Genomic DNA, 14,672 nt, shown 5'->3' on the forward strand with positions numbered 1-14,672 from the left:
AAAAAGAAGAAAACTCCCCAAACTAAATTGCATATGATTTCCACCAGAGGTATCCGAGGATTTTCAGGCCAACCGCACCCCCCCCCCCGCCCCCGCAACTGCAGGTGGGAGGTAACAGGACCCTGACCACAGTTAGTGAAAGCCTTCACCCTCTCTCCTCCTCCTCCTTTCGTCAAGGGAGAGGACCCAGGCCTGGCTAAATTCCAAGGAAAACCTTCACCAGGCATGGGATAACATCACACAAGTCAAGGTGATGAGCAGGGCCACCTTTAAAAAGGCAGCTGGAGTATTGCGGGGCCCCAGTGTGCCTGCCCTCTGCTGCCCGCATCCATCACAGCCTGGCTCATCCCTCCCATATCCTTTCTCTCTAGCCACCCGAAAACCAGGATGTGGTGGTTCCTCACAATCTCCCTGCTGACCCTGGTATACTACATCTGGCAGAAGCTGGGAACTTTGGGCAAGAAATATCCCACTTGTCTGCCCTCTCTGCCCATTGTTGGGAGTCTTCCCTATATGAAATCCCCTGACCCAGCACACATTCAGTTCACCAAGCTTAAGGAGAAGTATGGCCACATCTTTGCCTTTTGGATGGGCCCTTGGTACACTGTGGTAGTGAACCACTTCTCATTCGCCAAGGAGGTGCTTCTCAAGAAGGGCAGGGACTTTGGCAGCCGGCCCCAAATGGTAAGCTTTTTGATGATTGTTGGGAACCACTGGGGAAGGGGACCTTGAAAGAGCCATGTCTGACCTAGATCCTGGGAGTAGGGAGCGATGTGAGGATGAGCTTCAGTGCTGCTTAATAGGGCAAAAGGGTACATGCCCCCCCCCCGTTTTATGGACTTGGGTGAGAAGTAGCATGACAGGGTAGGCTGGCAATATGGAGAATTGGATGGTAGCTCTCATTCAGCCTGTGACTCAAGGAGCAACATCGGCAAAATCCTTTGACCTTTCTGGGCTTCAACTTCCTTGTCTGTAAGATGGGAGCAACTAGTCTCTGAGGAGGAATAAGAAGGGTGGCAACATGCTCTTCTTTCTCAGAGAAAGCCAAAAAGAGGTTTTCTCAGTCTTTTCCAGATGACAATTTCCCTTCCCCTCTCGTTTCCAGCTCCTGCCTTGCTTAGCTTCCTCTTCTCTGTCTCCTTCTAGAGTTTTCCCCTGAAGATTAGAGTCAGTCAAGGCTGGAAAAATCTCAAAGGGAGGAGGAATTGAAGAGAAAAGGTGGGGCAGCTAGGTAGCACAGTGGATAAAGCACCGGCCCTGGATTCAGGAGTATCTGAGTTCAAATCGGGCCTCAGATAATTGACAATTACTAGTGTGTGACCCTAGGCAAGTCACTTAACCCCAACTGTCTCTCCAAAAGAGAGAGAGAGAGGCAGAAGGAAGTGGGAAATGAATTTGGAAAGAGGGGAGAAAGGAGAAGGAGAAGTCTAGGGTTCTGCTGTTATACTTGGGTTCCCTTCTTTCTACCCCATCCCTTACTGGGGATACCAACAGTTTCAAGAGCAGGTACCTCCCCCAGAAGAGTGTCCCTCCAATCACTTAGTGGATTTGGGCATCAGAGGACCTGACGACTAAATCTTGTAATTTAGGATTTCTTCATTGATTTGAAATGTTTCCTCTTTACTTGACAACTGGCTGCTGAGAACTCCAACCTAATCAGGGTTTCTTCTCCAAGGCTGGAGAAGGGTTGGTCTGGGCTAGTGTTCAACAGAGATGGAAAGGTAGCAAGTAGACAGCACTGAGGATAGAAAAAACTATTGGGGTTGTGTGAGGGAGAGGGCAGATAGGATGAGTGCCCAGGTTTGAGGCTTCTGGGTAGCAAACTGGGAGCTGGCCCCCAGACTGGCCCATCCTGGACATGACTTCTAGTCATATGGAAAGTCCTTGAGGGCAGGGGCTAGTCCGTTTTTACCTTTATACCCCAGCTGCCTGGCCCATAGGAAGGCTTGCTGTGTATCTCGCTGTGTGGCATTCCTCTCACTCCCCTCTCTTCATTCCCCTCTCCCTTAGCATCTTTAAGGGAGGCAGCATGCCAGGAAGGAATACTTACCTTCTCTTCCAATAGAGCCCGGGACCAAGGCTTTTGTGGGGAAGCTCTTCCTCCTCTGGTTCCATGGACTCAGGCTGAGAAATCCTCCAACCTACCCATTCTGCAGAAGAGCAAACAAAGACCTAGGGAGATAAAATGACTGACAGACTCCCCTAGGACCAAACTGGAAAGGATGATCAAAACCAATTCCTTGATTTTATAGAGGGGAAAAAATTACACTTAATAAATGTCTGTTGAACTGAATTAAGCCCAGAGAAGGGAAATGATTTGCCAAAGGTGGCTTAGTGCCATATCTCTTAACTCCAGTTTAGTCAGTCTGTCAACAAACATGCATTAAGTGCCTACTATGTGCCAGTCATTGTCTTAAATGCTGAGGATACAAAGAAAGGCAAAAAGTCCCTACTCTCAAGGAGCTCAGTCTAAAAGGGGAAGAACAACACGAAAACCATATACAAACAAGATAGAAACAGGATAAACTAGAGATGATCAACAGAGGGGAGGCACTAACATCAAGGGGGATTTGGAAAAACTTCTTACAGAAAATGAGTTTTTAGCTGGGATTTGAAGGAAGCCAGAAAGGCCAGGAAACATGAAAAGAAGGAGCATTCCAGGCACGGAAGAAAGCCAGGGAAAATGCCCAGAATCTGGAGATGGAGGGTCTTGTTGGAGAAAGAGCAAGGGAGCCGGTTTCACTGGATCTCAGTGCGTGTGTGTTTGGGCGTGTGTGTGTGTGTGTGTGTGTGTGTGTGTGTGTGTGTGTGTGTGTGTGTGTGTGTAGGAGGGGAGGGAGGGGGAGATGTAATTGGAAACGTAGAAAGCTTGCCAGGTTATGAAGGGCTTTGGATACTGAATAGGATTTTATATTTTTTCCTGGAGGTGATTTACTGAATGGGGCGGGGTGGGGGGGGGGTGGGGGGAGGGTAATATAGTCAGACTTTAGGACGATCAATTTATCAGCTGAGTGGAGGGTGAATTGGAATGGGGAGCGCCCTAATTCAGGGGGAGACCAACCAGAAGGTTATTACAGTAGTTCAGGTATGAAATGAGGGCCCAGAGCAGGGTAGTAGCAGTGCTAGAGGAGAGAAGAGAGCAGAGATGAGAGATGTTATGATGGTACAATTGGCAGAACTGGGGGGGTGGGGGTGGGGGGCAAGGTGATGATGGCCATTATGTTGTGTACCTGGGTGCAGCTTTTTTTTACTCTTCTGCCTGGATGGAAGCCCAAGACTAGTGTCCATCATCTCCCCTTGGGGAGGGAACGTGGGGGCAATTTGAAGGAATTAGAGTGTGACACACCCTGAATCTAATCTTCCCCTCATTCCAAAGGTAACCACAGACATCCTGTCCATGGGCAAGGGGATTGCCTTCACTGAGTATGGTCCCCAGTGGAGAACCTATCGAAAGCTGGTGCAATCTGCCTTCACCATGTTTAAGGAACGATCCGTGAATTTTGAAAATATCAGTGAGTGCCAGGACCAGGGGCTACTTGGGATCAGCAGGGAGGGGGCCAGGGCAAGTTAGGAAGTACTTGGGCTCAGGGACTGACAGTGGCCACTGATTGAGGGTTAACGGGTAACTAGAATGAGCCCAGACTGATGCTGCCACCTGGTGGTCATCCTCAAACTGACTGTCTTGGGCAGCATGGTGGTGGTGGAGTCCATGGGGGGGGGGGGTAGAGTTGGTCTCTCTCCCTTTATTTCTGGCCTCACCCAACCCTTGTCCATCCTTTCCTTTCTGTCTTCCTAGTCTGTCAAGAGGCCGATTATCTGTGCAAGTGCCTGGCTGCCACACAGGGACAGAGCATGGATCCATCTTTGTACCTTTTTATGGCTTCGGCCAACGTGATCTGCCAGTTTTGCTTCAGCACTTCCTGGAAGCATGATGATAAGGACATAGAGACCATGATGAACTTCAGCTATAACATCATCACAAATATAGGCAAGGACAGCCTGGTTGACATCTTTCCCTGGATTAAGGTAAGAGCTCACAGGGAGGAGGCGCCTCCCCCCTGCCTTCCCATCTCACATCTCTCTCTCACACACACACACACACACACACACACACACACACAGTTGGTCAAGGCACCTGGTCTCCTAATCCCAATCTTTCCCACTCTTTGACAAAGGAAGAACTTGAGTCCTACCTCCTCCAGGAAGCCTTCCCTGACTGTTAAAAGTCCACACCAATCTCTCCATCCTCTGAACTACAGCTCTTACAATTCAAGCCACAGAATCCAGCCCTGAATTATATAGACTGTCTTATATTGTCTCATTGCTTGTGTGTGTCTCTTTCCCCAACCAAACCATAAAGTCCTCAACAGCAAGGACCTTTGACTTCTCCCCCTGCCCCCGTCACCCCCAGTTGATGCCAAGGATGAGGCTGGATATAGAACATGTTCTTACTTGTGATTGGCTAGGGGTGCACATGGGGCTACCAAAGACCCAGGCCTCTTCAGCCTGGCTTCCCCAGCCAGCGGGTCTTCAAGGGACCTTCTCCCTGCTTGGTGGGAGACTGTATGCAGTAAGGAGGGAATCAGGAAAGGTAATATTTGTTGGGGAGATAAGAGAGAAGAGGCAGAGAGTCAAAGGCCCAGTCTCTGGAAGCTGGAAAGTGAAGTGAAGGACAATGGAGTTGGGGGCAGGGAGAGGATCTACCTCAAACACTCCCTTTCGACCCCTCCCACCTTTCTAGGTGTTTCCCAGCAAAGAACTGACAGTGCTGAAGAAGAGCGTCGTAGCCCGAAATAAGCTATTGGAGAAAAAAATTAAAATTCATAAGGTATGTGCTAGAACAGCACAAGCTGGGAGAGGTCAGAAGAGGGGGTGGGAATGCTGTCAAGAACCTCCATTTGGGGGCAGCTGGGTGGTGCAGTGGATAAAGCACTGGCCCTAGATTCAGGAGGACCTGAGTTCAAATTCAGCCTGAGCCATTTGACACTTACTAGCTGTGTGACCCTGGGCAAGTCACTTAACCCTCATCACCCCTCAAACAAACAAACAAAAAACTAGTTGAAAAGAACCCCTATTCACTGTGCACATTGATCATGATGCCAGCATACCTTGACTGTGTTCCTGCTCCTGGGCATGGCTTCTCAAACCAAGGCTGTGGGATGGGAGTGGAGAGGTGGGAGGAGGAAGATGGGGAGAGGGGAAGAGGCTCTGGGTTCTAGAGAAGGTAGCCAAGGAAAGTCCTGCTGATCCCCTTCCCACCCCTGTCCTCCCAGGAGAAATTCAACATTCATTCTGTCAACAACCTCCTGGATGTACTGCTGAAGGCCAAGATGAACAACGGTCATCTGGCCGAAGAGACAGAGGTCACAGATGAGCACATCCTGATGACAGTGGGCGACATCTTCGGAGCAGGAGTAGAGACGAGCAGCAGTGTCATTAAATGGTTCCTTGCCTATATGTTGCACTATCCCCAGGTGGGACTGTCCTCTGGCATTCTCTGGTGCTTAGTCCACTACCCCAGAGAGAGCTCAGGGAAATTGGCTACCTACCTCTGCCCATCTCCAGGCTCCTGGAATGGAAATGCTATTAAATGAGAAGCTCTGGCCAGTGACAGCTAACTCCAGCATTAGTGCTCCTTGGGTCACACCACATGTGTGAGCAGACATCTAAGCAGCAATCCTCTCTCTCCCCAATCCTTCCCCTCCAGACACGGGCCAGAGTCCCCAGGAACAAGACCGTGGAGACCCATGTCTAAGTGTTCATGCTCCTTAAGGGTATGGAACCCATGAGCAGCACACTGTCCCTATTCCACCCATCTCACAAGGGTACAGCATCCACCTCAAGATTCAGCCTCCCTGGCCTGGAAGTTTAGTCTTACACACACACACACACACACACACACACACACACACACACACACACACACTCCTACACACAAAGACACATAGACACATGCACTCATACCAGTCCTCTCTTTGACCGAGAAGTTTGTGTCACATCCACCTTTCATATGCTCCCCAGGTAAAGGAGAAGATCCAGAATGAAATTGATGAGAAAATTGGCTTTAGCCGAACACCTGTGCTCAGTGACAGGAACCAACTTGTCTTCCTAGAGTGCTCCATACGTGAGATACTCCGCATACGGCCAGTGGCTCCTTTGCTCATCCCCCATATGGCATGTACTGACAGCAGGTATGCCCACTTCCTTTATCCACTTGCTGAAATACTCCTAATCACCCAATGACCTATCATCAATCCTTTAATCAATCTACCCCCTCTTTCTCAATTCAGCCAATGGTCTACCCATCAATTAATCTATACATATCACTACCTACCCACCTCCACTGTTATGGACAGACTTGGCCCCAGAGATAGGACAGAAAGCTGTGGGATATTCAGAAGCTCATAGTCCAATGGCTATCACAGAGCGTTTTTACATAGAGATATTCATGTGTGCATGTACATATGGACATGCATTCTCCTTCCCATATCAGGCTCACTCTAATGCCAAGGGGACAGAGAAAACCTTTACAAAGCCCACTGACTCCAAAGTAAAAGACATAAGTTTTCCAAAAATATAGGATGTCAAAGATGTAAGGTCTTTAGAACTCATGTAGTCAGTCTAACCTCCTCCACTTTACAGGTGAATTACATTAAGTCCCAAAAATGTTTGTTTCGGAGTGAGAATGGTTTCAATCTAGTTCATGTTTTGTTCTTATGGAAACCAAAGAAGAGAAAAAGGAGAAAGGGGGAATGAGTCCCAGGGATAAGGGGCTCCTCCAAATGTTCAGAACCTTGTGCTAAATTCTCAGAAGGGGTATAGGGATAAATAAGATATGATCCTTGACTTTAGAAAACTTGTAATAAAGGAGATAAGGCAAGGACACATTTAACTATAATACAATTAAGATTGTGCTAAGTGCATAGGAGAAATATAGATCTAATGCTTTTAAGAGAGGTCATAGGAGGAGATCACTTCTGGCTATAGGGAATCAGGGAAGGCTTCATGGAAGAGATGACAATTGAGTTAGGCCTTGAAGGATGGAAAGAATGATTGCAAAGGGCAGATGGGACAGAGTGCATTATAAGCATGAGGAACAGTGTGAACAAATATAAGAAGGCAAGAAAAGGCAAGATGAGTTCTGAAAGCACATTCTTCAGGTCAATTATCTCCAAAGTGAGGGGTGTGGCATGACCCCAAGGAGGCTATAGCTTGACCCCAAGGGGTAGTTGATGGATTACATTCCACCCAACCCAATACGATCAAACCTACAATTCACTCATATCAGTCCTTCATCCCTAGTTGTGCAAGCTTCCAATCTTCCCCCTTCCGAGCTAGCCAGTCAGCCTCTGAGAGCAGTTAACCTAACCTCTGACCACAGCAGCTACAGAGGTGCCACTGGGAAAATTTCCCACTGCTACCCAGTAGACCCACCAGCAAGTTGTGGTTTTTTTAAACTTATAGGACTGTATTGTAGTGGTAGTGGCAGCGGTGGTGGTAGTAGTAGTAATAACAGCAGCAGCAGCAATAATGTTTGGAGACTACTGGTATGGGTAATGGGGAGTTCTTGAAAGTTCTGAGTGACAGAGACAGAGTAAACTTGAGAAAGATTACTTGGGTCCTGGTGTGTTTTGGAGCACAGAAAGAGTGTCAGGGAAGTCCGTTATGCATAGAGGGGAGAAGTGATGAGAGTTTCCAATGGGTGTGCCCATGAGAAATGTTCAGAGGGAGAAATGATAGGATCTAGGAAATAACTGGATGTGAAAAGTCAGGGAGGTGGATGCCAAAGGGACTTGGAGTTTTTAAGCCTGGTTGTCTTAAAAAATGATGATGACATTGACAATCACAGGGAAGTAAGGAGGAGGAGCTGGTTTGGAGGGAAAAGATGGTAAATTGAGGTTGTGATATTGTTTGCAACTTCAAAATGTAAGAAGTGGGGCAGCTAGGTGGCGCAGTGGATAGAGCACCGGCCCTGGATTCAGGAGGACCTGAGTTCAAATCCGGCCTCAGACACTTTACACACTTACTAGCTGTGTGACCCTGGGCAAGTCACTTAATCCCAATTGCCTCACAAAAAAAACAAAAACAAACAAAAACAAACAAAAAAAACAAAATGTAAGAAGTTCAGGAAGACAGTCTGGCAATCTCCTACCCCTGTGGGCAATTCAAACCTACAGAGGGAGGCATTGCTTTCAGGGTATGTAACAGGGAACCTGGTTAGAGCCTTTGATGGTAGGGATTCAAGTGAATGGCTAAGAGTGGAGCTGTCCAGGAGGCAGATGGAAATGTAGGTCTGGGTTGGGAGAAGAGGTGAGGGCTAAAGATACAGATCTGGGAGTCCTCAATACAACTGATAGCTAAAACAGAGCAGATGAGGGCACTAAAGGGCCAAGTATGGAGTAGTGGAAAGGGCCTATGACAGAACCTGGAGAGGTGGCGGGGGCAGGGAGACACATTTTTAAAATGACTGTTAAAAAAAATATAAAAAAATGCAAGATGGCTGTTGAAGAGGAATGGAAGAAAATAGAAGCTGTCAGAAGTAGATGAGAATCATAGGTGTACAATCATAGAAGCTCAGGGAAGAGAGGGTAGTAAGAAAGAGGTCAGAGTCAGCAGTGCCCAGTGTTGCAGAGAGGTTGAGCAGGGAGAGGCCTGAGAAGAGACCAATGAGTTTGGCTATTTGGTTATTAGAAAATCATTAATGATCTTGGAAAGGTCAGCTTTAGTTAAGAAGTAGATGTTGGGGCAGCTAGGTGGTATAGTGGATAAAGCATTGGCCCTGGAATCAGGAAGACCTGAGTTCAAATCTGACCTCAGACACTTGACACTTACTAGCTGTGTGACCCTGGGCAAGTCACTTAACCCTCATTACCCTGCCCCCCCCCCCAAAGTAGATGTGACCAATATGCAGGGAAAGAAGGAAAAAAAGAAGGGACAGTATAATGTGGCATGATGTATCCTCTCCTCACAGCATTGGAGAATACAATATCCCCAAAGGCACCAAGATCTACATCAACCTGTGGTCCATACATCATGACCCTATGGAGTGGAATGAGCCAGAAAAGTTTAAGCCAGGTAAGTCAGTCAGTTGGTTTTTATTTATTAAGAATCTTCTGTGTGGGGACAGCTAGCTGGTACAGTGGATAAAGCACTGGCCCTGGATTCAGGAGGACCTGAGTTCAAATCTAGTCTCAGACACTTGACACTTCCTAGCTGTGTGACCCTGGGCAAGTTACTTAACCTTCACTGCCCTGCAAAAACAAAACAATACCAAGAATCTTCTGTGTACCAGGCACTGTGCTAAGAGCAAAGGGCCCAAAACAAGGGGCTCTTTGAACCTAGAACATCAAACCCGAACTTCTGTAGGCTAGGAAGCTGTGTATTTTTCTATATTCGTCTTCCCTGAGGCTGAGGCTATGTCACTTCTTCAGTCTAAGGACTGTTCAAGGGATATAAGATTTCCCTCTTCCAACCAGGAGTTCCCCAATGGGAGTCTGATTTTAAGGCATGTGGCACAATACTGACCTACTAACTCACTCTTCCACAGAACGATTCCTGGACAAGAATAAGGAACAACTCATCATGCCGACTGCCAGCTACTTTCCATTTGGAAGTGGCCCCCGGGTCTGCATTGGGGAGTTCTTGGCCCGGACAGAGTTACTCCTCTTTCTGGCCTGGATACTACAGAGATTTGATGTGGAAGTAGCTGATGATGATGAATTACCCTCCTTAGAGGGAATAGATGGAGTGGTATTTCAGATGGTGCCCTTCAAGTTAAAGTTCAAGCTTCGGAAGGCCTGGAAGGAGGCTCAGGTCAATGCCTAGAGAATAGTCAGGTTGTCCTCCATAAGCAAAATGCAGAAGGAAGTAATGAGAAATAGCCTGAGATGCCCCAAAGCTGCTGTTTCAGGGAAGTATCTTTCCCTTGCCTCAAGCATAGAATCAATTCCTGCCATTCAGTCCCTTCCTTCCTACCTCCACTCCACTCTGGAAAACCATGCTTCTCCCTTCCATCAGCCTCAGCCCCAAGAGGCAGGCCAGAGCCTTGGGGGATGGATGATTTCTGGCCTTCTGATTTGCTGCCTCTACTTGGGATTGTTTCTGTGTCCAGTCCTCTTGGCCATTCTTTGTATGCCACGTCCCTGTAGTAACTAGTTCTAACTCAAAAGTCCATACGGGGGCAGCTAGGTGGCGCAGTGGATAGAGCACTGGCCCTGGAGTCAGGAGTACCTGAGTTCAAATCCGGCCGCAGACACTTAACACTTAACTAGCTGTGTGACCCTGAGTAAGTCACTTAACCCCAATTGCCTCACTAAAAAAAAAAAAAAGTCCAGGCTGATCAGAAGTACCAGCCAGATGGGTGTTCTAGTCTCCCCAAAGGTAGGATCAAGACTTCAACTAGCTCTTCCTCATATCCCCTGTGATCCATCTCCAGCCCCAGAAAAACACAGGGCTCTCATAGCTCTCCTAACTGAAGACTGAGCCCCTACTGAAGACTTAGCCATTGCTAGCCTAGAAATCCAGATTCTCTGCCATCGCCCACTCCACACTTGGATACTCAGGTCTTTCTAGGAAACAGACTCCAAGTCTCCAAGCCCTCCTTGAACTGACTTATGATTGAAGGAGGACCCTTGATGGGTCTTCAGTCCACCGAAGTCAAGCATGTTTATCTATCCAGGTAGACCAGCACTGGACTCTCAGCTGCCCCAAACCTTTTCCTCTAATAGATGAGGACTACAGAACCGTCACAGGAGGGCAGTCCTGCACAAGGGCTAAAGGGAGGCTGAGGTCAGGGCCTAGGTGACTCGGGTGTTGAGCTGGACAGATAACGGATAACAATGGTCTGAACTCCAGAGACAAACATCCACAGGAGAGTTCCGACCTCTGAGGGAGCAGGAGAGGGTCTGACAGAGAGGCAAACCTGTCCTTGATTCCAAGTTCCAATCTTCTCCCACCAAAGGAGGAAGGGTTGAAAATCTAGTGATGGTGATTTAGGGTCCTCACTCCCCCAACCCCGCAGTCCAAGCCCATCCTGGAGGAGCAATTTCCTTCCCCAAGTCTCACCACTAAGATAGCCCAAGAGTAGCTTAGAGAGCTGGGGGAAGTGCTTAAGAACGTGGGGCCAACCTACAGTTGGCATGGGCGACTAACCTGGGCAACACAGCTGGTTCAGTTCTGCTGATGTTAGCACAGGGAATCTACTTGGGAAAAGGCTCCTCTCAGTCACTCTCTGGGGTCTTGGCTAGGAGGGAGGGCTGTAGAAAGGTGCCGGAAGGGACAGCGTGGCCACCTCTCCAACTTGCACATCATTTGAGCTGCTAGGAAGGGGCCAAAACACCCCCACCCCCACCCCCACCCCTCGAATCAGTCCACCCTCCAGACTGACTCCTCGACCAGCTCGAGTCAGCTGCCCCACCCACCAGGTCCTTTACCCAGAAAGGTAACGGGGTTGTGACAGAATGGCGGGATGGAAGGCAAGGAAGGGCAGAATAAAGCATTTTAAATGTGCTCACAATCTGAAACAAAGTACTTTGCACATGCATGATGACCAGTGGATTGGTTCAAGCTGAATGGAATGTTCCCTTTAGACACACACACACACACACAAATGGCCTCACCCTCTGTTCTCTATCACATGCAGTACCCAGTAATCAGGGATCCTCCATGCCTTTGACCTTATTTCTGATCCCAAACCTGCTGATAAAAGGAAGTATCCCATTGGATTCAGGCTGACCCATCGAGCCAAGAGAAGCAACCCCCACAATCCTCAGCCAGGCACTCAAGTCTCTCCTTAGTCTGCTTCCAACATACCTTTCCAGTTGTACCCTATAGAACTTGGTCGTATCCCCAAGATAGTGTCTTTTCCACTACATCACCCTGCCTTGGAGAGTCACACGCCATCCCCTGAAACATGACTCAGTGAATACTGTTCTCTGTTTCCTGACCCACTGCTGGCTAGTCTGACCTGTACTCTATACCGTTGCAGTGGAGAAGAGCTATATCAAACTACACATATGCATTTCCTTCGCCCCTTGTGGATGAGGGCCTGAGTTTGTAAGACTCCTGGGAAGTCTGTGGACATCTGTGTGCAGCAGCTCTAGTCTGTGGGGGATGGTCTGTTTGCCCCATTAGCCTCTTTGCTGCTTCTTTCCCTTCTGCTTATTACCCTAACCATATACTGCAGTTACAACCATTCCTAATACGGGGCAGTCCAAGGGTTTGCTGGAGCCAGCTGGCACTTGTTAAATTTTCAGTGGAATCATTTACACCTCAGAAATCGGCAAATGCTACAAAAACCAGGCCTTGATTTCTTGTTTTGTTGGTGGTCTAAACTTAAAGAGATGGGGGTGGGGCAGCTAGGTGGCACAGTGGATAGAGCCCCGGCCCTGGAGTCAGGAGGACCTGAGTTCAAATCCAGCCTCAGACACTTAACACTTACTAGCTGTGTGACCCTGGGCAAGTCACTTAACCCCAATTGCCTCACCAAAAAAAAAAAAAAAAAGTGTGTGGTGCTTTGGACAGAGCGAGTTAATAAACATTTACTGGCACCCCCCCTGACTAGACCTCACCAAGCCGAGCCAAAATAACCTCCTTCCTTTCCCATCCCTGATCCTGAGCCTGGTGCAGGCGGAGGACCTCTGCTCCAGCTGTCTGCATCTCCTGACAATGAGCGTGCTATCTAAACTGAGGCTCCCGTGTCTTGGCACTCTACAAAAACTTACCAGTATCCCATGTGGTTTTCACCACATTCATAGGACTACCTTCAACTCTAGGCCTTCTGATCTCAAGTACTACCACCACTTTGGCCTGGGATTTGAGGATATAGTTAACAAGTGATGAACTTCCTACTTTGGGCCTCAGTTTTTTTATCTGGCTAAGGAGGGGGTTAAACTATCTTTAAAGCACCTTCTTCCGTTCTCCTTGTCTGGTCGTTTTGACAAGTTTCCTGCAGACATTCTCGATTGACTCCTCTCCCCGACTGAGTCCTCCAGCATTTCACAGATGGCATGGACATTTATGAATTTGGCCATTCTGTGTCAATCAACGACAGACCAATGCACCAGCCTTACCTTGGGCTCAGTTTTCATTGTCCTGCTCAGCCTCTAAGACATATCTGATTAACGGACCCTAATCAATTCAGACTGAACATGGAGAGCATGGAGTGTCCACTCTTCATTCATCTTCCATTGAGCTATGACCAGGAGGCCACCCCTTGCCCAAGCTGACCATAGAGATCTGAGAAACTTCTGGGCTATGAATGAGTCCAAGTTACCCCAAGCATCCCAGATGCCCTTCAAGGAATCCCAGAATACCCAAACAACTGCCTTACCCAAATGAATTCCTCTCAGGGAGTTTTGTAGCCCTCAGGTAGATGACTCTGGGAAGGCCTCTCAATTGGGACCTAGCTTAGTGACCAAAAGCAGACCCATGACCATGGCTTCCTCTGTGCCCAAAAAGAGTTTGGAGATTCTTAGATTAGGTTTGCTTATTTTTCCCCTCTTCTTTCTCTTTATAAGAATTCTTGTTTTGTAGGATGGCTCCCTGGGAGAGCAGATGGGGGGAATATAGGAAGAAATTTAGGTGTAACAACAAAAGATAAATGGAGGGGGAAGGCACCTGAAGGCTAATCCAAGCAAAAACATTGCTCTTTCCCCAGATCGTATTAAATCATGGATTTCAGGTTGGAAGGGACCTTAGAGGTCATCTGTCTTAGATAAAGCCAAGCTGCTGTAACAGAGAAGCAGCTGATAGCACGCATGTCTACAGTTGAAATGGCAGCCCCTGAGAGAGTCCCGGGACACAGTCAGTGAGTATGGAGCCTAGGGAGAGCTTGAAGGAAGGGGAAGATTGTCCATTTTCTTATATATTACTCATCTCCTGAGGTCTGCAGACCCACAGGCTTTTCTTCACATGTGATACTTCCTGTCCTACCTACAGACCTTTGCACTGGCTGTGCCCCCTCCCTGGCATGCTCTCCCTCCTCCCTTCTGCCTCTTGTAATTTCTGGCTTCCTTCAAGATTCAGCTTCACCGGCCACCTTGGGAGGGAAGAGGCCTTTCCTGTCTCTACCGCCACACTCTAGGCTGAACCACCTGGAGCCTTTGTTTTTTTGGATATAAATTAAGTTCAACCCCACCTCACCTAGACCCGCAATCTCCCCCACCAATCCTTAACAGAGCCCCAGGGGTGAAGGAGACAATGAAGCCAAAACCTGGTCCCAGTGAGTATGGTTGGTCTCTTGCACAGGGTATAAATGACCCGGTACTTAACCCCAGTGGAGTGGCAGCAGCCTCTCTGCATCAGCAGTGCTTGGGTCTGAGCTCTGCCTCCAGACCAAGACAAAGGGCACTAGCATTGACCTGGAGAGCCAGGAGCACTGCCTGCCCCTGGGCTTGGCAATAGGGGTTGACCTATCCTTGGCCCTCATTGGGCCAGCTGATTGGCGCAGTGGATAGAGTGCAAGGCCTGGAGTCAGGAAGACTCCTCTGTGAGTTCAAATCTGACCTCAAACACTGTGTGACCCCAGACAAGTCACTTCACCCCGTGTGCCTCAGTTTCTGCATCTGTAAAATGAGCTGGAAAAGGAAATGGCAAAGCACTCCAGTATCTCTGCCAAGAAAACCCCAAATGGAGTCACCCAGACTTGGACATGACTGAAATGACTCAACAAT

At 48.3% G+C, this 14,672-nt stretch overlaps 1 protein-coding gene across 1 annotated transcript; it reads left to right on the forward strand.

Moving 5' to 3' along the window:
• The first annotated feature begins 387 nt into the window (after positions 1–387).
• LOC122740828 (steroid 17-alpha-hydroxylase/17,20 lyase) lies at positions 388–10,163 on the forward strand. The gene is made up of 8 exons (XM_043983592.1): positions 388–684; positions 3,377–3,512; positions 3,797–4,026; positions 4,742–4,828; positions 5,274–5,474; positions 6,022–6,191; positions 8,972–9,075; positions 9,548–10,163. The coding sequence occupies exons 1-8, from the start codon at positions 388–390 to the stop codon at positions 9,823–9,825; spliced, it is 1,503 nt and encodes a 500-aa protein (XP_043839527.1). The 3' UTR covers positions 9,826–10,163.
• The last annotated feature ends 4,509 nt before the right edge of the window (positions 10,164–14,672 follow it).

The sequence above is a fragment of the Dromiciops gliroides genome, chromosome 2, assembly GCF_019393635.1.
Source record: "Dromiciops gliroides isolate mDroGli1 chromosome 2, mDroGli1.pri, whole genome shotgun sequence".
In the NCBI taxonomy this organism is placed as follows: domain Eukaryota; kingdom Metazoa; phylum Chordata; class Mammalia; order Microbiotheria; family Microbiotheriidae; genus Dromiciops; species Dromiciops gliroides.